Consider the following 27,103-nt stretch of genomic DNA (forward strand, 5'->3'; position numbering starts at 1 on the left):
ATTTTTAATAGTATAGAGAGAAAAATCACATACCTTGAATTTTGCTGGAGAAACTTCCTCTTGGTCCGATACAATTAAATAGCAGCCAGTCGTTGTTCTTTTACCTTGCTGTAGCCGGTTCCACAACCAGCTAGTCTCTCCACCGGGACTCCGAAATTAACCGAGGCTCATGAATTTCGCCAACTCAAACTTGTATTTTCCAATCACTATCTTTCACAATGTCATTACAATAATACATAGAGGTCTAGATGGAGGTCCTTGTTGGCGTCACTGCTTTTGACCGGCACTATAGAAAATCCAATCTATGGCTATTTTCGCTTGCTTCTGAAACTGAAACAAATGTAATCAAGAATGTTACAGACAGCATATCAAAGCCGGAACCGCCTTGCATTATGTAGAGGGGGCGAAAAATCTCACACTAGCAAACGAATCTACTAAAAATCTTCTTTCATTTCTCGCATCTACTTGCATCGTGCTGCATCTTTTTGCAGGAAATCTTCAGAATCGTCATAAATCTTCTTTCTATCTACTCAGCGTGCGCGCAGCTAACTACACTAAAACAAAATCGTTTCCGCATCTTAGATAGAGTCGTATTATGCTTCCTACGAATGTCAGTGTCGGAAGTGAAATTCACTGCTAGACTGAAATTGTCCGTCAATTGACATTGTTGACAGCACGCAGCACTGCTTTGTATTTCATCGAGCGAAAATATCGAGTTACGGATTGTCGAGCAAGGGAGAATTGACTGTAGTTTCAACATTAATTTCAGACCAACATTTCCGAGCCATCGTACGATGCATAAAATAATCACAATTGACAGTAAACTAACAGTATGAAAAGTGACCAAATTTGTTTTATCGTTCCCAGCCATGACCGTATCGGACCCGACTACCCAACTGGTCGAAGCCGACAATTAGATGGTAAAGTGTACGCTTCATCGATTGGTGTCCCACCGGGTTCAGGGTTAGAGATGACTGACATGGTATCCTTTTCCACAGGTCGGTAACAATTAAATATGTCCGGATATGTTTGCAGATGGCGATCTAGCGCCAGTCCTTCGGGGGTTTCTATGCTGGTGTCCGAATTTCCGAAGCGTGAACCAGGCTGGATCAGAAGTTCGATATGATGCACTAGAAGCGGGCATTCGTACACTGGTTCGTGAACGATGGAATGGAAGAGGCGTTGTTCAAGGAAGCGCTGGAAAATCTCGCTGCCCTAGAAATGAGCTACCTCGAGGCGGAGAAGAATTGCGAAGGTATGGATGCATGGGGGGTAATGTTGTGTGAAATTCTATAAATTACAATCAACTTTCTCACCAGATCGAACTACAACATCCGATGAATGCCAGGAAGAGTTTTTAAACGGACCGGTTGCAGATTCTGCGTGTCAATAGTCTGCAAAGCAAGTCTCGAAATCTCCAAACGCTCCAAAGCCGATGCCATATTGAGAGCGAAGAAAATCAAAGAAGCGAATATAAGTAATAATATCTATATTGGGAGTTTCCATTATTTATATTATTCCTTACATTCTTTTCAACGCTTCGCTTGCTTTTTCGCTTCACTCTATTAATACGCATAAATACGCATTAATAAGCATCTGTTACGGCTGTTACGCACTCGTTACTTATTTTTGGGTCACAACTACTCATTAATGTTTTTTATTTAATAAACGATTTAAGGCACTTTTCTTAAACATGGGTGAAATCCTACTCATTAATGCATTGTTTTGTGATTCAAGCTCGGATTAAAATATACGCATTTTGTCCGAATTCAGCATTTTGATTGTACATATTTCGAATTTTTCGTGCAAATGACGAATTATGGTGTATTTTTATTATTCGTCGAATATTTACCTATGTATTTTTTGTTCCGAATTTTGTATTTTTGCATTTTTTTTTAGTAATGACGAGTTATGATGAATTTTTGTGTATTTTTTTAATTCGAGTATTTTTGATTCATTTTCAAGAGCAGTGAATTGCCCCTCGCGCCCAAACTATCCTGCCCCCATGTGAAATCTTTGATAATCCTTCCGCCCAAATGAAAATCAACTCGTGACTGCGAGTCCAGCGGAAACCAACAGCAACAAAAATCCACCGGCACAGTAGCAACTAAATCCAGCAGCAACCGAATTCAGCAGCACAGCAACACAGCAGCAATTTTAATCCACTACGTCGATTGGATTCAATACAGCTGCAAAAACTTCTTGTTGAACAAATTATTTTTTTTTTCCAGCTAGGTTCACTGGCCTTTAATTAGGTTCACTGACCTCCAGGAAATCCACTCAACTCCTCAGCCAAGTTAAATGACCTTCAGCCGAGTGCTTTGCTAACTAAAACAAAATCACTTCTGAGTTACCACAGTTGACTCCTACTTGGTGTGTATGCGAATACAACTGTCGACTCGCTTTGTTCGCTCAGATTCAACTAAACAAAAATGATAGCACTTCTTATTCCGACGCAAAACAAAATGGCTCTCCGTGAAGCTGTCGAGAAATTAAAGCTTTTTTTACCGCTTTAGGCACTTTTTTACCAACTCAATTACTCACGTGTATAGCCAACTTTTATCCTCGTCGTCACTGAAATATATGCTACCGCATTAACACGCTTTATATCAAGGATATTTCGGGTCTTGCTTAAAAACACTAGTTCTTCACATACTTCTGATTGGATTTATTTCCTCACTCAAAATTTAAAGTTTTAGTTTCTCTTTTTGCTCTCACTAGATCACTCATATTTCTTAAAGAGCCTAAATAAATTCAGGCTCTTTAATATTTTTACCGTCCCATTCTCTCCTGTCAACATTTTACCTGCTGTGTTCGAAATCGGTATCTGCTCGTTTTACCGTATCTTGTATACAACACCCATAACACAAAATTGGGTTCTTTAATTTAGAAAAAAAAATATCGGTTTTTATATATTATCTGAAAGAGGTTCGTTTTCTGAACACAGCGATATTTTTTTTCGAGCCCACACACTTTCATCTCGATTTTTAAATCAGGATTTAAAGCAAAATAATAACTTCACTGTTTGGCACTAAACTGACAAACTGACAGCTCGCTCCCATACAAAGTAAAGCCCTACAGTAAAAGTATGGACGACTGTCACCACAAAACTGAAAAAAGCTGTTCCAATCGAGCAAAGCGGTGCATTTTGACGGTTCGATTGGAACAACTTTTGACAGACGTCCATACTTTTACCATAGAGGTAACTCTAAGGCCACTTGGGTCCCGAAGAAAATCATTATTATTTTTGGCTCACTCAGTACCAGAACAACGGTCCCAAGCAGTCCCAAGCTATTTCACTCACCCCTGCATGTTCTGCATGAATCCACACACCCCTGATGTTATCTGTCAAACTTTCATAGCGAATCAAAACAAACATAGTGTAGTAATAGAATTTCAACTAGAATAGGGTACGTTAATCGTTTGCTTGGGACCAATAGGCTACTAAAGTGGTGAGCCAATTTAAAATCGTTAGTTTCGTATTGATTGTTGGTATTACTTCTGCGTGAAGTCAACGATTTACATAGTTGAAGATGCTAATTTCAAATAACAGACTAAAGTGGTAATTTTTATACGATAAATGGAGGAGATGAAAGCATAGAGTTGATAATTCCGTTAGAGTACGGCAGTGTGAAAATTGCATATAGATAGTAGATAGCGAACTAAGACAACTTTTAAGGAAGGTTTTTTCATCTCTCTTTACCAAACTCCCCCTTTGGAGAGCGATGGTGAGTAGTGTCCCCCCCCCCCGCCTCCACTGGCAAAAAGAGATGAACGGGAAACCTCTCACCATCCCTCTCCAAAGGGGGAGAGATTAAAAAACCGATTTGTACCTTCCTTAAAAGTTGTCTTAGTTCGCTATCTACTATCTATATGCAATTTTTCACACTGCCGTACTCTAACGGAACTATCAACTCTATGCTTTCATCTCCTCCATCTATCATATAAAAATTACCACTTTAGTCTGTTATTTGAAATTAGCATCTTCAACTAAACAAAAAAATCTATTTTTTCAGCTTAATCCTTGATAAGAAATAAAGATTTTTATTTTGACGTAGGACTACGTCTGTGATTTTTACAAGGAGGTACACTTTGTGAAAACCGAGAATGGAAAATGTAACGAAATTATGAAATATTTTGAACGATAATAACTCAGCTGCCCCTGGGCCAATTTCAATAATTTTATCACCAATAGATTAGAAAGATTTCTACGCATCGATAGATTGTTGATTTTCAACAAGAAACTATTGAAAAAGTGGTAAATGTCAAGCATTGTCCAAAAGCATTTAAATAACTAACAAATCCATCAATTACGTACATGTATATGCTGCTTCCCCAACACAGTCATCAGAGAGTCGTTAGAAGACGGAACATTTCGAAGTGACATTCGCCTCCGATCTTCGGGCGTGTGCGAATAGTTAGGATGCAATTGCGTAGCATTCTGCACAATCATCGCCATCTTCAGAACCACACAAAATGCTCTCTAGAGTTGAAATCTTGTAACCAAACTTCGAAGCAGGGTTGCAAGTTATTTTGATCGATTCTCTTCATCGATTTTCTGTTTTGTCAATAACTCGAGAGTAAACACATTCATTGATACGTTTGTTGTTCTGGATGATAGAAGAGCAGAGCAGAAATAGTGCAAAATAGGGTAGTGAAGCCATGGTCATCAAAAGAGGAAATCGAAGAAAAGAATTGACTTTCACCCCTCTGCCCCTTAATTCAAGCAATGAAAACTACCATCGCACCGTTTTTAAGTTCTTGGGTTACACTTGCTGGTTGCAAATCTGCTGTTCGACATTTTTGAACGACCACCAAAAAACATGAAATGCCTAAAAGTCCAATTATTCGATTAACGATTAATAAGAGTTTCCCAGCTATTCGATTAAATATTTATCGAATATTCAATTATTCGATCACGTAACCGACATCCCTTCTTATTTCTACTCGTTTGATTTAGCGTAGTAGAGAAAATAAATAAAAGTACTGATTTATCTGAACAGGCATAGAAAAGATCTATGACGTGAAACAGGATCATAAATTCGTCGAAAAAAGTGTTAACCGTCTTTCTGCTAACGGCTAAAATTTACCAAATTGTTACGGAGTTAAACGAAAAAAAAAAAACAAAAAAAGAAAGGAGCTTTAGCTGGGTTGACACTGATATTCTGCGGCATTCTAACCTGTCGCAGACACCAGTTCAAAACCTGTCTAGCATCAGACGGGCCGAGACTCTTGCGAGTGCCCAATTATTAAGCCGAAGAATATGGGATTGTCCGGTCCCAGCTAAAATTCATATCAAAAGGTTCTTTTCAGAGCAATCTTAGTCATACTAAAGAGTATAAACAGAGAGAACCCCGCACAATTTCCTATTCCTACATAAAACACAAACTCCTGCTGCAGTTAACAAATAACATTTATTATATAAGACCACGTAGCCCTATGTCACCATTGCGTACAACCCTGGCTGCCCGTTGTAGTTTTAAAATTAGGAAAAACCTTGTGGAAAGTAAAGGGTTAACGTATTATCAAATATATTGCATTAACAATATGATCCACTGTTGCTGAAAGTAAAGAGATGATCTAGCCAACGGCTCAACATCTCTAACATAAAGTTAAAAAAAATCTTGATGAAAGTGGCTCTGTGACCAAAATTCGCCCTGCCAACCCACGGCGCCTGCACGGTAATGTGGGCCATCAGAATGGTTCATCTGTTGCGAAGTACTTCTCAAACTGACGTGATACATTTCTCAATGTTTCAACTTTATCCTAAAGTAAACTTCACATTATCACCCATATGTCCGTCCACCCCTCAAATCCATCCCACACATAAAATCAAATTAGTGGCAGTCATCAGAGTGTAAATAAACTTGCTATAGACTTCGCCGCTTCAATTTCACATTATTATATTGAAGCGTACAAATTGGACTAGTTTCGCGTGATAGCTGCGTAAATTAATGCTACATTAATATGGTGCATTCGATGCTCCCGTTCGTTTCTCGAACCCAACACCTAAACCTAAACAAAATCATTCTATTTGTACTTGTCATCCATAATTACCGTTCCGCCGCCATCAACCAACGCCTTCAACGCTAACCTTGCCTGAACTGAGCCTTTTCCTCAAGTATCCTTCTCAAGCTGTCCTCCCGTTGTTTCAACCTTCGCTGCAGTTGTTCCACCTCGGAGCGATACTGTACCTGCAGGGCGTGCAGTTGTTCGTCCCTCTGTCGGATCTTTTCCTGCAGCGCTTTCACATTGTGCCAGGCATCGGTCAGCTGGTCCCGTCGTTGCTCTACGCCTTTGCCCCAAGTGACCACATGTTTCAGCCGTGTCTTGAGTACTTCCTTTGATTGTCTACAATGCTGGAGCGATTGCTTCAGCGCGGCATTCTTCTCCATGAGGATTCTGAGAATTTGAGAAAATGTGTTTCAATGTGTTGTTGCAGCAATTTTTGTTGTTGGTTTAACTCACTCATTGATTTCCTTTTGACGTTCGAAGACCTTCTCCTGCTCGGCAGCTTTCAGTTTAAGTTCAGAAATCTCCTGATTCTTTGCCTGAATGCCTGCTTTCAGTGATTCAATTTCTTCATTTACACGTGACTTTTCCGAGTCATGTTGAAGTTTCATCTCCTCGAACAATCTGTTAATGAAGCGAGGTTAATTGTGAGTAGGAAATTCAATATTTACCATACCTACTTTTGACATTCCCTCATACTTTCAACCACAACTTCCGGTTTCTGATTAAGATTCCTCAGCGAGGTGAGCTCACCTTTAGAACGAGAATAAGCTTCTTGAAGACGTTCGATGTCAAGGCACTGCGCTTGTACTGAAAGGTTATAAGTTTAGTTGCAGTAAATGCTCCTACCATAAAGTGCCACAATTCTGCACATTTAAGGCCTATTTCTCAGCAGTTTAAACAAATTCCAACATAATTATGACTGTGTACCAACAGAGTAGCAATTTCCGCTCATTTAAGACAATGTTAAAGTTTAAAAAATCGCGGGAAAAGCCAAACTACAGCCCTTTACAGTTAAGTTAATCCTAAACAAGACCTAATGAAAAGGATGTTGTAATGAGCGGTAATTGATACTCATGAAATTGGCAGTGTACCAAAAACCGCTCAACAAATTTTGAATTTGAAACAAGTAAAAGCACTGTGTTTCTCAAGAAACTTTGTTTGAGGCATGCATACTACATTCAAATTTATCAACCTGTGCTGATTTAAGCCAGAAAACCATAAAAACAATGTAGATTTACATTCAAAGTGTTTTTATGTTACTTCATACGCGAAGTTAGCGATTTTCAGAGTTGGTTGGAAATGCTAACATGAAGCTTTAGTGTGATAATTTATTAGCTAGAGAATGATCTTTTTAGAAGAGAGTAGGTGGATAGTTCCGTTAGAGTACGGCAGTATGAAAATTGAATAGAAGTTGAAAATGAGCGAAGGGCCATTAATGCGACAATTTTTAAAGATAGACGCACATCTTTTGCCTTACCTGTACGATGTACGTGGAGACTTGAAGTATGTCTCCAAGTCTACAGGCAAAAAAGAGGGACGCACATTTTTTGCCTGTAGACTTGGAGACATACTTCAAGTCTCCGCGTACATCGTACAGGTAAGGCAAAAGATGTGCGTCTATCTTTAAAAATTGTCGCATTAATGGCCCTTCGCTCATTTTCAACTTCTATTCAATTTTCATACTGCCGTACTCTAACGGAACTATCCACCTACTCTCTTCTAAAAAGATCATTCTCTAGCTAATAAATTATCACACTAAAGCTTCATGTTAGCATTTCCAACCAACAATGTAGATTTAAATTTCAAAAGCCGACACATTAGACAAAACAATAACAACGCGTGACATCAGAATTTTTTTTTTTTTTTTCCTTGGATTTGTTTTCCGTCGATCTTGTTTTCCGTGCTGAGCACCAATGCTACCGACGCCAGGAAGGCAGCTCCCACACCTGGACCCTACCTATCGACCCATCAACTAATGAACCGGGGACCAACGGCTTTACTTCCCTTCCGAAGGAAGGCGTGATTACAGATGTTATGCCTCAGAACATCCCGGCGGCGCCGACTGGGATTGAACCCAGGCCTGCTGGGGTGAGAGGTAATCACGCTTACCACTACACCACCGGCGCCGCTCATTAGAATTTTTTGTCGATCATGCAACTGAAAAGGACGTTTTTCTCAGTAAACAGACAAATTTCAGCAAAAATAATAATAACCAATGAAAGTTAAGGGTTTTGAACGTGTAAGTATGTATACAAATTAATATACCGTGGGCCCCCGGTAATCTTACCGTGTTTAATCTGAACACTTTTTAGTTTGAACCCCGCTAATCTGCGCGCCGTGCAAACTTAAAATGGCTCAAACGTCATTTAGCACATGGAATGGAGTAAAGCCAAATTGAACGATGAGAAACGGAACGCAGAATCAAAACAAAGCAGCTATTAAGGCTACCAGGAACAAACTCTCGTTTCTGATGGTCATAGGGTTACTAGAAATTTAAATTAAAAATGAACCTCGTTAATATGCACGAAGTGTCTTTCAGATTAACGGGGGTCCACGGTACCTATTGCAATTGATCCGAAAAATAGCCCTTTCTTATTTAAGTGAGCGGTATATCGGGCATAAACGAACGGACACTGGTTAATTGATGGTATTTGTGTATAGGTTGAACAAAAAAAATAGAAAAAAAACCACAATATACTGCAAATGTTGACAAAACGCTGCTCAGAATTATGACACTGTATCAGCAAATTCACTAACTTTTCTGCTCGTAGCACTTTAGAACCTCCACCAGCTTTTCCTTTGCCAAATCTGCACGTTTCCCTTGAATTTCCGCTTTAGTTTTAAACACATCTACCTGCGCTTGAAGTCGCGCCCGTTCGGAGAACCAATTGCTCTGGGTGCTCTTAATCTCTTCCGCGCTCTTGTGCAGCTTCTCGTTTTCCTCCAGCACCTGCTTTAGTTTTCCAGTAAAACTGACCAACTCGCGTTCGTATTGCTGAACCAAATCGTTCTTTTCCGCAATCGTCTCTTCATACGCGTTCAGCAACGGTCCCAGCGTGTGTGAATTCACCGGACCCCAGTTTAGATTGTCCTTCGTTCCTCCGTAAGAACTATCGACGAAGTCAATCTTCGGAATGTCGCCCACCGCCATTCCCTTGCTGCCTTCCCGAATCACATCCTGATACCGTTCGACTTGCACGTTCAACCGGTAGACCAAAATTTTCATCATTTTGATATCGTTCCTCAAATCACCGTTCTCCTTGGCGAGCGTTTCGCGCTCATTTTCAAACTGTCCACATGTTTCGCAGCTCTTCGGCTGCACTGATTCCAAGGCTTTCAGGTTCTGCTGAATCTGTTGGTATTCCTTCTGTAGCTTTTCATTCTCGATCGCAAACTGATTGTTACACTCGAACAAAGTGGTGATCTTCTGCATCAACTTGGAAATCTGATGATCTTTCGCTCGTACGGTTCTCTCCAACCGATCGATGGGATCTTTTCGACCTTTGAAATCCCGGTCATTTCCCGCCAGCAAATCGTCGGCACTATTGCAACGACTCACAACTTTACCGACGTATGTGCGGGCTGGTCCCGGTATTCGGGACTTGTGAATTTTTCGCCGGAAGCGGTAGTGTTCTGTTTTAGTGTCATCTTCAAAGTCATCAACAATGCCAGTTGGAACTGGGGAAGAGGACATGATCGATGTTTTGTCCAAATCGGAAACGATCCTGAACAGCGGCTCAATATTTTTACGAATTGGTAACTTGGAGGACATGATTGGATGATCATCTCTTTATTTTCTGTTGGTATTGTGGTATTATTTTGTTTTGTATGTTTCTCTGTTGTGTGCCTAATAATGGAAGACATGAACAAAAAAAAACATTCTTCAATGAATATCATGCTCACCTGCAGAAGTCAAGCTCAGCCAAGGATATGCTAATAACGGTTGTTGTAGTATTTTCCTAGCAGGGAGTTCAACGCACTACACAAAAACAAAACAACGGCGCTTTAGTGGTATGTGTGGCAATGAAACAGCATCCGATTCAATAGGATTGTAGTACCAGCAGCTTGCGAATCCTAGCCGAACACACAAACAAGCTATCAATCAATCAACACTTCGCTTCGTTCCCACACGAAGGAAAAACTCTGACGTCACTCTGTTTCGTTCGGATTTGCATAATTTTTAGACTGCACAAAACACCAATAAACAAAACATATCCGGTCGTAAATTTACCATTTTTCCAACAGCCGCATTTTCCGCTATGCAAATAACAAAATCTTCTAACCCAAATGGTCAGTTGCAGTCAGAAAAGTAAAGATATTCGAAGGATAAAATCTGCTTGCTTATGACAACCGAACGGCGCAACAACAAACAAACTCGTTCGTTTTTCGTGGCAGCAGCATAAAATAGTTGGAAAAAGCATAGCTCAGTGAGAAGGGATGTTGTGAGCGTGGGACCTTCACTTGGGTGAGAAGAGAGCATATTTTATGCTTAGGTTGTATTACAGAGTGCATTGGGGCAAAGTATGATTACTACGTGCCTTTAAGGTGGCCCTAATAAAAATAACCATAAAAAAAGAGCTTAACGACGTGTTCGGGGTATCATCCAAACCATTTGTGGGATAGTTTACCTATTCGGGATAAAGTTCGTTTATGGTATTTGTTTATTTGGGGGGTAGTTCCGCGTATTTAACGCGAGGGGAAACTCGTACTCGCTGCAGAATTTTTGGAATAGGTGTCAAACTAACTTCCAATCATGTAACAATATTTGATATTACAATAACCATATCAAATCTATGGTGCACCGAGCGTTCATTCTAGGTGGTGAGCGAACCTGAAGAAGTAGAAGATGACTATGCACGCTAGCACAAAAGTACCCTTTAAATGCGTTTTTTGTACTCATTTTTTGAATTTATTCTAAGTTGTCAAAAAATGGGTACTTTCAAAAATATAAAAGCGGGTACTTTTTATTCATTGAAAAAATATATTTTAGTCCTAACAATGTGTTAAAAATATTCATTAGGGTTTTAATTATAAAAGTGACGTCATCTTCGCGTATCAGGTGGAAATTTTACGTGTTCGGGATTTATACCACAGACAGACATACAAATTAGTACCGTTGTACCATAGAGGTAACTCTAAGACCACTGGGTCCCGAAGAAAATCATTATTATTTTTGGCTCACTCAGTACCAGAACAACGGTCCCAAGCAGTCCCAAGCTATTTCACTCACCCCTGCATGTTCTGCATGAATCCACACACCCCTGATGTTATCTGTCAAACTTTGATAGCGAATCAAAACAAACATAACGTAGTAATAGAATTTCAACTAGAATAGGGTACGTTAATCGTTTGCTTGGGACCAATAGGCTACTAAAGTGGTGAGCCAATTTAAAATCGTTAGTTTCGTATTGATTGTTGGTTGTACTCCTTTAATCAAGTACCTCAAAACGTACAAAAAGTTGAGCTCGTTTCTTCGGAACCTACTAGTCTTAGAGTTACCTCTATGATATAATCACCGACGAACCGACATGCCACAGGAGCATTTCGTTTGTCCATAATTTAAATTGTCAAAGGAGCTATTCGAACTTTCAAACGGGCGATCAGGTCTGTCAAACGAGGTGAAACGCAAACGAAGGCAATGTAAATTATACGTGGGTTCGTGGCCTTGCTCAAGGTATGATGCGATCGGATGAGTAGATGTCGGTAGTGTTTAACATATTTTAAATATGGCGTCTTGGGCACGAATTTGAAAGTAGCTTGTATGAGCTGTTACGTCGGTTCTTTCTTCTTCTTTCTTTCTTCTACTTTCTTACGTCGGTTCGTCGGTGGTATAATGCCATTCTCGGATTTCTTTTGTGTGACGCGCGTGAGTTTTGTTTCCCATAGCCATGCGGGCTTTGCGAGAAAACTGTGTCGTTTTGGATACATCCATTCTGCCTACACGAAACGAAAATCAATTATTTTATTCATGTGATTCACTTATACATTTTTGCCAATACATCAGCCTTATACTTTCCAAAAGACAAACCACATAGGTCCTATAAGAATGCATAGAAGGTATGTGTGACCGCTTATACAGTTCATTTGACACATGATCTTCATTAACTTTTTGCAAGGCGTCTGCTTATTAGTTGACTTATACATTTTATGAATAATCAGCAATAGAAATTTGCCAAAAGGTATAAGGAGATTTTTATCCGTGTAAGCGGCCGTATTTCGGAAATCAAACGATTTCTAGAAAGTGAACTGCAACTTGATATGTCACAGATGAAATGCATCCAGCCACACAATGTGAAAAACGTTGTATACCTGGGTATGCAAAGTAACGAAGTACACTGATAAAACAGCAAAGGTTTTATTTATGTGATTTCACACATAGTTTTCATAAAACACTTCACACATAAATTTTATAACCAACACATAAGGATCATGTGCTTTACATATGAGAAGTATGTGTGTCTCAAATGTGGCTATCATCGACCATATGCGTCAGTATGGAGAGGTGATAGTAATTCGCAGTGAGGTTTGGAATAGTTATTTTCCAGGCTTCAGCAGTGGAGTGCGTGTTTTAAAAATGAGACTAATCCTTCACATTCCGTCATTTATCACCGTGGGTGGCGAAATTACACTGGTTTCATACTAAAACCAAGTGAAGATATGTCGCAATTGTGAGCGCAAATCTCACCCAAAGTAATGTTGCTCCGATGTGGCTGCAGCAGCAGCAGCAAACAAAGACAATACTCTCAGTAGCAGCACCAACAACAACTACGTTAACAGCATGAACAAGAACAACAACAACGCACACAAACTCCCATCAAACGCAGCCAACAGTAAGCAGTGGTCCGCTTTCCCGAAATCGATACCAAATGCACACCAACAGCAAAACAACAAAACCGAAATGAAACGCTAGCAATCAGGTGACTCGGACACCACAAACAATGAAAGAAAAAAATTTAACGCAAATAACTCAAGCGAAAGTGATAGCAGCCTGATCTCTGTGAGTGGTGATATTTGTTCATATACGCAGCGCCCATATACGATCCCAGATCTTTCGCATATTTACGATCCTTAAGAACGGTGTGCATTGATCGAGGAAAGCAAGAAGAGGATTGATGCCATCTATTTAGAGCAAATTGAAAATAAGAAAAAGAAAATAGGGCCTTATTACCTGAGTGGTGCGGAGAAACACGAAATGGTTGTCAAAAAGAATCCAACTGGTGCTGTCAAAAAGAATCCAACGATCTAGAGCTGCTAAAAGTGATACTTTTCTCATACAATCCCCGTCGGCAGAGAAAGTATTGTGGTCAATGTTGAAAATATTGTCATTTCGGCATTTTTTTACTAATATTCTTCAACAAAAAACTTGCTCAAATACTCGGATGTAAACAATGTAACGAACGAACGAACCTGCACGAACTGCTGAACGAAGAATGCAAACAAACTTTATAAGAGTCATGTGGGTAGGTGCACTCCCAACACCATGTACACGTTATTTTTGGAGCAAAGGGTGAACTTTCGACAGCATGTATATGCAAATTGTGAGCAGTGCATTAGCAAAACAATTTGTGATATCGGAAAATTTTCAAGTTGTTTCCTGCTGACTTGCAAAACAAAAACGGCTGTGTTCGCAGTACCCAGCTTATTACGGGTGTCACTACACGGTGATTAGGAAGTGATACTCTGAATAAGAGCCGTGATTGCCGTACAAATCAAATGGGAATCACTTCACCGTGACGACCAGTGACAAGTTTTCACCGTGAAGTGACATCCGTAATAGGCCCCAATAATGTATTTTAACTATAATTTATTGTATTTTGATAGACCGCGGCTCCGTAAAGTTTAACGACATTTGAGCCTAAAAAATAAACGAATGATTAAAAAAAAACAAAGAAAACCAGAATAACCCACTAGTGCCAGTCGATTTTACTCTCGTTCTATTAATATGTTAATAATCATAGTGCGAAAGTAGTGCGCTGTAATCGCACAATGATGCACTATACAGTGCACTACTTCCGACACTATGTTCAATGTACAGAACGAGAGTAAAATTAATTGCCGCTGGAGGGTTATTCCGGTTTTCAACTGTACGGAAAATATTGAACAGCGGTTTTGACAGTTTTTATTTTGTTTATAAGCAGTTCCAGGAATCTCCTCGGGAATCCTACGTGTTTTTCCCTTAAAAAAAATTCCAATATAAAACTGAATCTCTAGTCAAGTGTTGTCCCTCTAAAAATGACTTCCATCAATTTTGCACTTACTTCGTAAATAAGACAACCTGCAAACTGGAATCATCTTGGGCCTAATGCAAACACCAAAAATTCTGATAAGAATCACATTTATAACAAGCAAATTTACCACGCAAAGTTACATTTCAAGAAACCATCCCTTCTCACTGCTCACCGTCAGTCTTGTTTTGGTCGTGTTCCCTTTCCACTCTCTTTCGCTCGCCTTTCTCTCTTTTTGTGTGTTTTCCTTTCTTCGTCGGTTTTGTTGTGTCGGCTGTCAGCTTCATTTTCGCGTTATCGATCGGCCGAACGTGTGTTTTTTTCGCCGCTCCGACGCCTTCGCTGTGTGTGCTCGCGCATTGATTAAAATCGCACATCAATTTTCTCGTCGTGAGCAAATTCTGTTTAACGGAAGAAAAATAGCATTTTTGGCTGATTAAAAACGTGCGATTCTCTAGAAAAATGTGCGGAAAAGATAGACTAAAGTGTCGCGATTCGGAAGCTAGTATTTTACCGTGATTCTGGTCTCGTTTCGGTAGGATTTCGAGTGAATGAAAATTTCGTGTTGCTCCATGTCTGCCGCTGCTGTCTGGCATCGTGGGATTCTGCTGCTGGAGATTATTATTTCAGCTGCCGTCCGGCGTGGATTTGGATTAGAAGCAGCGGGTGCAGAACGATTCGTGCAAAGCTGATAGTGTTATGTGAGTGTGAACGGAGTGGAAAAAAATTGCCAATCTTGATAAGCACAAGATTACCGAGTTGGAAAATAAATAGAAGGAAGAGTGCGGATGCGGAGTGTTCCGGGTGATGATGTGGATGTGAAAATTTAAGAGTGACGTGGAAATTCTTTAGCTGGAAAAAGAGATTCCGTTATCGATCGTCGTTTGCCCTTTGTGATTAAGTGATTTGGATAAATTTTCATTGGAATTATAATGCTTTTCAAGCGGATTAAGGTTGGATTTTAGCTGGAAGATTGGAATGGATGCGGCATTGTGTAGGAGCACTCTGGGATTACATGCTAAGAGGTGGGTACCTTCTATCTTACTATTTATTTTATTTGCAACTATAATATAGTACATTCATTATTAATTCATGTATGTTTAACAGCTGTTGAAGGTTTGGTGGTCTATTGATATTATTCTTGCATTCAGTGTCATTGATATAATACATTCTAATGAATAACACTGAATGCAATGATTGGAAAACATAATAGTGATTTGTTTTTGGTAAATGAGTCTGAAGTTTTTTTTTTACTGATTACATACTGATTATTTTTTATATCACATAGGGGAAGGAGGGGCATAGTGAACAGGGCATAGTGAGCTTCCTGTGCTTTAACCTTGGATTTATTATGGTTCGAAACAAATAAATTGATCATGAATCATTGCAGTGGTGATATTGAACCTACTACCAATTAATTTGTTTCGAATAATTAGAGGTTTAGGACTAGAGGCCGGGATGTTCACTATGCCTCTCTTACCTCTACATTATTATTAAAATAAAATAAATGTATTTAATATTACAAGCATAGAAAATGTTTCCAATATCAGACTTGGCTAAGTTTTGAAATTCATGATTTAAACAAGGATGCTTCGAAATCAACGACCAATGATTTATTTTATTAACAAATAAATTTTCTCAAAATCATAGTTTCTTATATCCGTTAAGCAATGGTTTTCTGAAAATTACATTGGTTTCGACTAGAAATACTCAGAGGGAGAGATGGGCTGAGAAAACAAAATACAATTCGGCAGCAGGGATTTGTACCTAAATTATCTTGCAACCCTTGCTAGAAGCTAGCATTTCACATGACTTTTATTTTTGATTCGATTTACGTGTAAAATAATAATTGATTGCATCGCAAGATTTTGCACATTTATCGGTGCATTAATTAACCAACTAAGATCAATTAATCAATAGAGTTAGAATATTGCTTTTGATTCCAAAAACTAGTTGAATTTGAGAAGCACACGAAACATAAAGGTGATTGCATTTCTGTTCGATTGCAATACTTCGGAAAAATTCTAATCGGAATATTCATTTGGCTCAAAACATTCTCGCCGTCCATCTCTCCCTCTGAGTATTTCTAGTTTCGACCCACTTTGAGGAATTCCATAAACTCTCGACCCACCTATATTGTAAGGTCAAAATGATCTCCAAAGTACTTATTGAATTGTAAAAAAAAAAAAGAATATATATAATACGCTTTAATGACCAGCAACTTACAAAAATAGCCTTACATCGTCGAAATAGCTAACAGAATCCAACAGAATAACAAGTTTAAAAACGCAAACAAAACATGAAAAAGCTTTTAAAATGAAAAAAATGGGACTAAAACCCCCGACAAACCAACATGAAACTTAACATTAACTTTTGCTTAAAAATCTATAACGGCCGATTCAAATGTACAGCGATCTGACCTGTAAAAAAAAGAACCATAGGATTTTTTGATCTAGATAAAAACAATAAGTCCAGAATAGGTCAGACACGAACCAACCATGCTTACATTCAAATCAGTTTCAAAAGGCACAGGGTCTTCTAGTTTCACTGATTCGTATCCATCGGAAGCATTTTTTTTTAAATTTATTTAAGTTTTGATTGTTGTTGAGCAGGTAGATTGAGGTTAGGGCGACGCCACTGGAACCAACTCCCCTAATCAAAATAACCATAAAAGAGAGCTTAAAGACGTGTTTGGGGTATCATCCAAACCATTTGTGGGATAGTTCACCCATCCGGGATATAGTTCGTGTTCATGGCTTGGCTAAATGTTTTGAACACACGTGCAAAATGTATGAGTTGCTTCGTGCCTGATTTATTTATTGGGAAATCTAGCCGTAGATCGGATAAATTGATTAAAACAACTAGCTTGTTAATGGGTCGAACAGTTACTGTCATAGGGGAAATGTAATGTCGACCTTAATAAGCCTCTCATTTGGGCCCATACATAAATTCAGCAATCGACTAAATTTTCAATAGCGACCAAAAATATCCATTAGTACCGTCCCAATGACGCGTTCATCTAGATAAAATTGATTTCTAGCGATGGGCCCAATCTTAGAGCCATAGGCCAACATTAGAGCCATTTCCCCTATTAATTGATTTTACGCTACTGCTACAGACAATCATAGCCTGCTGTTGATCGATGTGTGTTCATCAAGCGGCATCTTCAACACTCCTCCTCGATTGCTGAAGACCTATAGCTTTTCAGAATCACCTCGGAAGACCTATAGCTTCTGGGCTGTCAGTGGCTTAGTAAGCATATCCGCCACCATTTGATCAGTTGGGCAGTAGCGAACATCGATGAGACCTTCTTCGTATATGTTGTGGACAAAATGTCCAAAAGCTTCGAGCGATTGTTGATCTTCGATGTCTCCAACAGCTTTATGCAGGACTGGTTGTCCTCATATATATCAACACCGTAGCTTGAACGTCTACGGAAAAATCTTGAAGTAGCCGAACAATCCACATTAGCTAGCTCAGCGAGCGCCACAAATTCGGCATCGGTACTGCATAGCACAATGCAGGTTTGCTTGCGTAATGCCCAAAATATCGGTCCTCCACCGTACAGGAACACGTATCCGGATTTGGATTTTTGACTGGCTGCATCACTGGCTCAATCTGCATTCACCTAAACCTCCATTGTCGACTTCTCGGCTTTCAACGAAAGTGTGTGGTCCTGCGTAGATCGCAAATACCGCAGGACACGTTTGGTTTCTGTCCAATAAACTTGCGATGGTGTGCGTCCCAAAATCGCTACAGACGCAGAGATGTCCGGTCGAGTATTCACCGCTTCACAAACCACCGTGGGCTGGCGTATTAATGGTTGTTTGGAAGCATTTCTTTCTCCTTCTGTTTTAGGTGGTCGGGATCCAAGGAAAACATCGATGGCTTCGCTTGATAAAGGGTGTCCACGATGAAATTGCCACACACAAAATTGATTCGCAAAATTCGAGTTTTCATCCGATTGCCATCAAATTTTCAGGGATTGAGAAATAACTATTAAACTCCATTTTACCATTTTACTCGTATTTTATTTACAGTCCATACGCAAATGCCCGCACCTTGGCCTTAACCCCGGCCATAAGATTCTGCACAACCTGTGAATCAACCGTTTTTTGCATGTAAACCCATACTTTCTTCAGTTCCTCGACTGTCTTCACTACCTTAGGTCGTTTAAGAAGGTGCTGCTTCATAATCGCCCAGTACTTCTCGATGGGGCGGAGCTCCGGAGTGTTGGGAGGGTTGAACATTTTCGGCACGAAATTGACCTTATTGTCCGCATACCACTTCAGCACGTCCTTGGAGTAGTGGCATGAGGCCAAATCCGGCCAGAAGATTGTTGGGACGTTGTGGGCCTTCAGGAGAGGAAGCAGCCACTTCTGGAGGCACTCTTTTATGTACACCTGTCCGTTCATCGTGTCCTGGGTCACGAAAGGTGCACTCCGCTTCCCGCACGTGCAGATGGCTTGCCAAACCAGGAATTTCTTCGCAAATTTGGACATCTTCTGAGTGCGGACATGCTCCGGAACGCTGAACTTATCCTTGGCCGTGAAAAACAGGTTGCCGGGGATCTGTTTGAAGTCGGCCTTCACATATGTTTCGTCGTCCATGATGCAGCATTCAACTTTCGTCAGCATGTTGAGGTACAACTTCCTGGCACGGGTTTTGGCGGACTTGTTCTGCTTCTCGTCGCGATTAGGGCCTTTTGTACCTTGAACGTTCGAAGCCCAGCCTTAGTTTTGGCCTTCTAGACAAAACTTCGGCTTAGGTGCAGCTTCTTAGCCACATCCCTAACGGAGGCGTTCGGATTTCGGTTGAAGGCCCCAACTACGCGGTTGTGATTTTTGGTGTTGTACGGAATACTTTTTCCTTCACTTCTGGGCTTCCGATCGGTGGTCAACCGTTCCTCGAACCGCTTAATCACTCGCGACACCGTGGAATTCGCGATTCCCAACGTTTTAGCGATGGAACGATGTGAGAGATCCTTGTTATCGTGATGAATGCGCAAGATTTTATCACGCACGAGCTGTTCTTTCGACTCCATTTCCGCGAGTTTTGATCACAGGACTTTAAAACTTGCAGGATGTAAATAATGCACTATGAACTAAATCCACCCAAATTTTCATTAAATTCTACCCAACGGTTAAAAAGTTAGAGCAATTTCATAGTGTGGCAATTTCATCGTGGACACCCTTTACATTCCAAATTACACCAACAGCTTCTGGATGTAAGACTTCTGAATAAGTTTGAATTACTTACCATCATGCTGGACTTAGATGCCGAGGAAATTCTTGATGTATCCCAGAGATGTGACCGTAAAATGGTTGTTGAGGTCCTTCATAATGGCTTCATACTCCTCCTTGCTGTGGCACGCGATGGCAATGTCGTCCACATAAAGCACAAGGTACGTGTTGCCTTCACTGCTGCATCGCACGTACAGGCACGGATCGTTGGTGGATGGCAGAAAACCCATCTGCTCCAGTATTCCATCGATCTTCTTGTTCCAAATGCATTCGGCTTGTCTGAGTCCGTACATACCTTTCTGGAGCATGCATACGGCATCAGCATCCACTGCTTCGCACCCAGGTGGTTGCCTCAGGAAAATGGCTTCTTCCAGTTGTCCGTGTAAATAGGCAGTCTTTACATCGGCATGTTTCTCCAGCATACCACGCTGGCCTGCGACTGTCAATAGTGTCCTGAACGTGACTTGACGAACCACCGGCGCGAACACCTCATCGACGTCCGTCCCATAGTTCTGCGAGAGACCTTGCTCTACGAGACGAGCGTCCAGTTTCCGTTTTAAAATCCACTCGCAGTCTACTACCTTGCGATCCTTGGGAAATCTTGATAGTGTCCAAGTTTGATTTTCATTAAACAACCGGATTTCGTCGTCCATTGCAGCTATCCACAATTCCGCTGCTTCTTGGCAGGTTCTTGGCTCTGGAATCATCCTTTCTACCATACCCGTACCGCTGTGGTAACGTTCCCTTCGTGCTGCGGCTTGACCTTCGAGATGTTGCTGCTTCGTCGCAATCTTCTTCTCTTTCGCAGATTTCGTCCCCTTCAAACGTGATTTCGCAATCATCATCTTCTGTTTCGGATGCATCATCATCTTCGGTTGTATCTTGTGATATTACCGACTCGTACTGCACGACTACCGGAGATGGTTGACAATCTTGACCAACCGCTTTTTCATCCTCCATGAATCGAGCGTCGCTGTTTCTTGTCGAACCAGAATTCGAAGGGGGTCTTCTCCAGAGATCGTGATGGCAAAAGATTCTGCAAGTGAATCGTCGTGTTAACTGCTTCTGTTCAAAAGCGATATCCCATCTTCGCTTCGTTTAACATATTTACATCGTGCCATTCCGACGATCGTCCGGTTCTTGCGTTCCGCAACTCCATTCTGTTGTGGTTTGTGGCTTGCGGTGTACTGTGGAACAATCCTGTTTGTCCTGTAGAGCTTCTCCAATCGTTCCGGCTTATATTCGACGCCTTGGTCTGAGCGAATGAAAATGGGCTTCCTTCCAAAACGATTACATACCATATAGACATACTCCTCGATCTTGTCCGCTGCCTCGGACTTCTTCTTGAGGAAATAGCCACGGTGAACCGACTGAAATCGTCGATCATTGTAAGAAAGTACCTTGAACCTCCTGGCGAGGTCGTGTTCATCGGGCCACAGATGTCTGTATGGATGAGATCGAGTACCTTCGTTAATTGTTTTCCGGTCTTCTTCGGAAACGGTTGTCGTGGCAGCTTACCCTCCGCACAGTACTCGCGTGATCGCTGCATGGCCACGCCCTTGGCCAAATCTTTGCGTACCACACGCTAGATCGCTCCAAGGTTCCTTGGCTTGCCTATGGCAGCAATGTGTGCTGACTGAGCAGCAATGTGATCTCGCATGCTATTGACCGAGTCCGAGAGTGAAAATATCTTCTTCATCTTTTCCTATATTCTTACATATTCATAAAATTTTTAAAGGGCTCTATATATTGCAGTTGTTTGTCCAGTTTGATAGACCAACGTTGTTTTAAAAATCTTAATTTTTTTTTCTCATTATAGTCACTTTAACGCTCTTGGGTCATTCGTGACTTTTCTTAAAACAATATTTGAGTATAAAATTATGTTGTGACCAAAATTGTACTTAAATAAGATCCTTTTGGCTGTAATTTTTGAAGGTTTAACTATTATAAATTATCGGAAAAAAATATATGATAGAAGTATTAAAATGTATCATAAAAAAATCAATTGTATTTTTAAAACTTAAGTTGTAATATCGAGAAATTTTTGAATTATTGACTGGGAAAAATATTGGATTTTTTAAATGGAAATTCAGTTGCCAACCTGCTATTTGGTCACTATTTTTGATATGTTAATCACTAATGTCACTACTATTATATCACATACTTACTACCAGCCCTGAAAGTTTACATATTATCTTTTATTATATCAAACATCTCTGCACATATACCAAACTGAAATATTCGTGGTATGTTCTTTTATTATTACTAAAGTATGCATGGGCGTGGAATACATGCAGAAGATCCAATCAACTTCAATTACCGGTTTCGTTCAACCCCTTCTTACATTTCTACGCATTTTTTTGCTGTGCTTTATTCTCTTTGTTTGAAACTATCGTAGCTAATCGTGAAATAAAACGATGATTACTTCATAAAGCATTCTTTTTCTACTCGTACAATTTTCCAACAGAATATCAAAGGAAAACAGAAGCTCAAGATATGGTCCATAATGACCAATAATGGATAATATTCTCTCTCGCGCTCTCAGCAACTAGCACCATCCGGATACGACGATAACAATCGAGTGTGGCTCTATTTCCTCTCATACACTGGCCGCGGGTCTCACTTCTATTCGATAATAATAATAATTCTTACGAGTACAGGCATGTGTGCTCTTTGAGACTGGTTCAAACATCGGCCTCTTATGATTTATTAGTAACGTGTTTTCTAAATGAGTTTTCGATAATTTATGATTTTCGCCAGTTTGAACCAGTCTAACGAACAGTCAAATTCAAACAAGTATTTGGCTTTTGAAGTTCCCTTAAAATTTTTCTGGACGATACAATGTTACATCAATCGAATTAGACACATTTCTCACGTTACATCAACCTCTAAAACACATCGTAGCTAATATTGTGCCCCTCTCCGGGTGTACACCACTCACAATAATAAATTAGCTCCTCGTCGCGTTCGGTGTCGGTGCACTGGTGCAGTTGCTGCACAGTGGGCTAGAATTTTTTTAAATCGCAAAAATCTAATCAATCAAAATATAACACTGTTACTGTCCAGTTTAAACATCTTGCAGGGTTGCAGGATTAAAAACTAAATGAAAAATGAAGGATTGGTGTGCTCTTCTAGCCCATAGTGCAGCGGCCGGTGAAACGATAGAACCGTATCGAATCAATGAATGAATATCCCCCAAGTTCGAGCCGCGTACACACGAAGACCCGGCCTAGACCGGATTCGTAGTAAAAACTCATCCTGGAGAAAGAGAGAGAGAGAGAGAATGAGAGTTTACAGTCGTTTCGTCGTCGGTCGTCGGTAGTCGTTATTATCACTGTGGAGGCGATAGACAGGGTATGATTCTCTCTAGCTAGCTTTATAGTCATCAGAAAATCCATCATTCTGTGATCCACTTCTTACTACTGCAAAGCATCGGCGTTGTTGTGGCTGTTAAGAGTAGTAGCAAGTGAGTAGTGAGCGCGATGGAGATGCTCTCTTTTGGTTTTACGTCAATGTAGGTAGGGTTAAGATCTATTTTCCGTCATACTAATCACAACTGATTTGAACAAAAAATGGAATATCTATCAAAGATGACTTCTAAATTTATTAACGTTTCCATAGCTACCATTAGATTTGATAAAGCGTCACAAATTGTTGAGATATTAAAAAAAAATCTAATCAATTTTATCCAACCACATTGAAACGTCGTTTATGTTTATGCTCGATATGACGGAAATAGGCGCTTATACCGAAGAAGTGCTCTACCCTCCTAGCCCACGATCTTCCAACAGCTTCCACACATGTTACAGATAGGAGGTGCTTCCTCTCGCCGATCGTGAACTCCCGGTGTTTGTTCGTTGCGAACTGCTTGTTCATGTTTACCTACTGGCGGCTTCAAGACTTGTCGGATGATGATCCGAGGGATAAAATGTGCTACAATGTGGGTGAGTTGTCGATTTATCAGTGATTCGAAAAGCCAGCAATAGATACTAGATTCATATTCGTATCTAAACCAATATTGTTAAAATTTTGAGCAGATAGATTTGGTTTATTATAAAAAATTTCCATGACTCTCTTGAAATATGATTAAAAGCAACATAACTTTACTATTGAACAATTCTACGCCAATGACGAATAGATCTAACACGACCTTCTCCTCATGCACATTTGACCTAAAATTCGGCCATTTTAAATGGACACCCTATGCCACACTATGAAATTGCTCTAACTTTTTAACCGTTGGGTAGAATTTAATGAAAATTTGGGTGGATTTAGTTCATAGTGCATTATTTACATCCTGCAAGTTTTAAAGTCCTGTGATCAAAACTGCAGGTAATGTCGGCCTAAGTGTCCCTAAATTGGGCCCATACATAAATTCAGCAATCAACTAAATTTTCAATAGCAATCAAAAATATCCATTAGTAACGTCCCAATAACGCGTTCATCTAGATACAATTGATAAATAGCAGACTTTTAGCGATGGGCCCAAATTAGGGACATGTAGGCCGACATTACCTACATTTCCCCTAGTTTTTAAAATCGAAGTTAAATAGTATTCCCCCTTTTACAAAAATGATTTTTCATAGCCTAAGCAAACTTTTTTTGAAGAAAATACATTCCGGCAAATGTATTTAACAGGGCAACCAGTGAATCGGGAAAACCGGGAGAACCGGGGAATCATAAGTAATCTTAAAATAACCGGAAAATTGATTGGATTCATACAACTTTTTATTATACCTATAATAATCGAATTCTATTGATAAAAATGACAAATATTTCATTTAGAATTCGGAATATTTCTTCAATCTGAGACTCGGATTATCCGGATATTTAATTTTTTTTTTAATTTTGGCGATTAACAGATCTGCCATTCCACATCAGGTCACATGGGTACCTAAAAACCGCCTTTTGACAAATATTTAGAACAGTAAAAAAGAAAACTGTTAAAGGGAGAATATATTTGAAATTTCACTATTCGGATATCCGCCTGAACATTTTCTCAATTTATTTTATTTCAATATTGCGCACTAGAAAGCATGATATTCTGTATACTGAATATCAATTCAACGATATTTCATTTGTTTGAAAGTAATATTATTGAAAAAACTGAAGTATTCGGATGGATCAAATCTAAATTCTTAACATTTCCATAGTATGGGATACGTAAAATTAAGTCTGAAGTCTCAAAATATCAGTAATGTCCCAGAATTTGCAATGATACTGCGGTAGAGGTAACAACAGCTGCAATTTCCAAACCTATCGATTAGATGCTTACGTCACATGACGACTTGCGTGTGATACAATCGATAGAACTGTTTCCACACATCGAAGGTTGGTCAAGATCATGACACTTATTCAAAGTGATGCCAGTGGAAATCCCAAACAATTTCTAAGATATTTCAGACACGATTTCTTGGATAAGCTTGTTAATTTTAGAAGCTTGAAACCTTTTTAAGTCACATCATCTACCAAATTCCTCCATGACTATCGGTCTATCTCACTGTTACATTTTTCAGAAAAAGTATAGTCCCACAGTTTTCTTAGACCAGGATATTGGAAAATTTCAAATGTCTGGGTTAACTTCACTATTTCTTCGGAATTTTTATCTGAATATCTTCGAACTTTCCTCCAGGGTTTCCTTGGGATCATTCAAAATGTCTTCAGAGTAGCTTTCAGGATGCCCCGTAACGTGGGTAGATCACCTTTTCGTGGTACGTTACGGGATGTAAGATCTACCATCGATTCCTAGTCCTGACTGCTTCAAACAAGGGGAACAGGATTTTTCAGTAATCAAAGGAACACATCTTAGTCCTTGTTACTTTTTATGCCTTGTTGATAGTGACAAGACTCGGCTTTGTCTACCGAGGATGATCTTGAAAAAAGAAAAAAAAATGAGTTAGTTGTCTTCATCTATGTGATTCCTAATCTTCTATTCGTTGTTCCCTAGTTTGAAGTGGTTAATACTAGGCTTCTGATGCATGGTCATTGTCGGTGCCATTGCTTAATTTTGTTGTTAAGGAATCCAATTTTGACTGACAAAGAGGCGCGCCTTTGGAGGGTGCTGTTACTCTTCGAAGGGTATAAATAGCGGGACCTTTCTATTAGAATCCATTCCTTGCGATGAAGGCAAGAATGACAACTGTATCAAAACCGAATACTTCATCATTTCTCTATGGAGTAATACGACATGTACTAAACTAAGGACACGGGATATACTACTATAGATCAAATTACTGGTCACAGTGGTTTTATGTCGCGAACAGAGGAAAAAAACCTTCAGGATTCCCCTGAATAATCTTATGATTCCTTTGGTTTGTTTTTTTCCGTCGATCTTGTTTTCCGTGCTGAGCACCAATGCTACCGACGTGCCAGGAAAGCAGCTCCCACACATGGACCCTACCTATCGACCCATCAACTCATGAACCGGGGACCAACGGGGACGTTGCAACGGCTTTACTTCCCATCCGAAGGAAGGCGTGATCAGAGATGTTATGCCTCAGAACATCCCGGCGGCGGCGACTGGGATTGAACCCAGGCCTGCTGGGGTGAGAGGTAATCACGCTTACCACTACACCACTGGCGCCGTTAATCTTATGATTCAATCACTAGAAAATATCGCCATAACACTTTAGGAATTGCCTTCAGCAAAATCTTGAAACTCACTCTAGAATTAAAGGGTATCCACGATGAAATTGCCACACTATGAATTGCTCTAACTTTTTAACCGTTGGGTAGAATTTAATGAAAATTTGGGTGGATTTAGTTCATAGTGCATTATTTACATCCTGAAAGTTTTAAAGTCCTGTGATCAAAACTCGCGGAAATGGAGTCGAAAGAACAGCTCGTACGTGATAAAATCTTGCGCATTCATCACGGATCTCAACAAGGATCTCTCGCATCGTACCATCGCTAAAACGTTGGGAATCGCGAATTCCACGGTGTCGCGAGTGATTAAGCGGTTCGAGGAACGGTTGACCACCGATCGGAAGCCCAGAAGTGAAGGAAAAAGTATTCCGTACAACACCAAAAATCACAACCGCGTAGTTGGGGCCTTCAACCGAAATCCGAACGCCTCCGTTAGGGATGTGGCTAAGAAGCTGCACCTAAGCCGAAGTTTTGTCCAGAAGGCCAAAACTAAGGCTGGGCTTCGAACGTTCAAGTTACAAAAGGCCCCTAATCGCGACGAGAAGCAGAACAAGTCCGCCAAAACCCGTGCCAGGAAGTTGTACCTCAACATGCTGACGAAAGTTGAATGCTGCATCATGGACGACGAAACATAAGTGAAGGCCAACTTCAAACAGATCCCCGGCAACCTGTTTTTTACGGCCAAGGATAAGTTCAGCGTTCCGGAGCATGTCCGCACTCAGAAGATGTCCAAATTTGCGAAGAAATTCCTGGTTTGGCAAGCCATCTGCACGTGCGGGAAGCGGAGTGCACCTTTCGTGACCCAGGACACGATGAACGGACAGGTGTACATAAAAGAGTGCCTCCAGAAGCGGCTGCTTCCTCTCCTGAAGGCCCACAACGTCCCAACAATCTTCTGGCCGGATTTGGCCTCATGCCACTACTCCAAGGACGTGCTGAAGTGGTATGCGGACAATAAGGTCAATTTCGTGCCGA

General features: G+C 40.3%; 2 protein-coding genes across 2 annotated transcripts in view; one reads left to right on the forward strand and one right to left on the reverse strand.

The window, feature by feature from the left end:
• Nucleotides 1-5,989: 5,989 nt before the first annotated feature.
• On the reverse strand, nt 5,990-10,396 carry Cep89 (Centrosomal protein 89kDa). Its single transcript, XM_065235885.1, has 5 exons — nt 9,919-10,396; nt 8,773-9,862; nt 6,693-6,822; nt 6,469-6,636; nt 5,990-6,402 (listed from the first exon to the last, which is right to left on the reverse strand). The coding sequence occupies exons 2-5, from the start codon at nt 9,785-9,787 to the stop codon at nt 6,090-6,092; spliced, it is 1,626 nt and encodes a 541-aa protein (XP_065091957.1). The 5' UTR covers nt 9,788-9,862; nt 9,919-10,396; the 3' UTR covers nt 5,990-6,089.
• Nucleotides 10,397-14,610: 4,214 nt separating this feature from the next.
• shot (dystonin-like protein short stop) overlaps nt 14,611-27,103 on the forward strand; it is a 483,119-nt gene continuing 470,626 nt past the window's right edge. Inside the window, exon 1 of the mRNA XM_065235656.1 lies at nt 14,611-15,265. The gene's annotated coding sequence lies outside the window, so the exon portion shown is untranslated. The remainder of the gene's footprint in view (nt 15,266-27,103) is intronic.

Source organism: Ochlerotatus camptorhynchus, unplaced genomic scaffold, assembly GCF_037179485.1.
Source record: "Ochlerotatus camptorhynchus isolate MF236.1 unplaced genomic scaffold, CSIRO-AGI_Acam_v1.1 ptg000503l, whole genome shotgun sequence".
NCBI classification, from domain to species: domain Eukaryota; kingdom Metazoa; phylum Arthropoda; class Insecta; order Diptera; family Culicidae; genus Ochlerotatus; species Ochlerotatus camptorhynchus.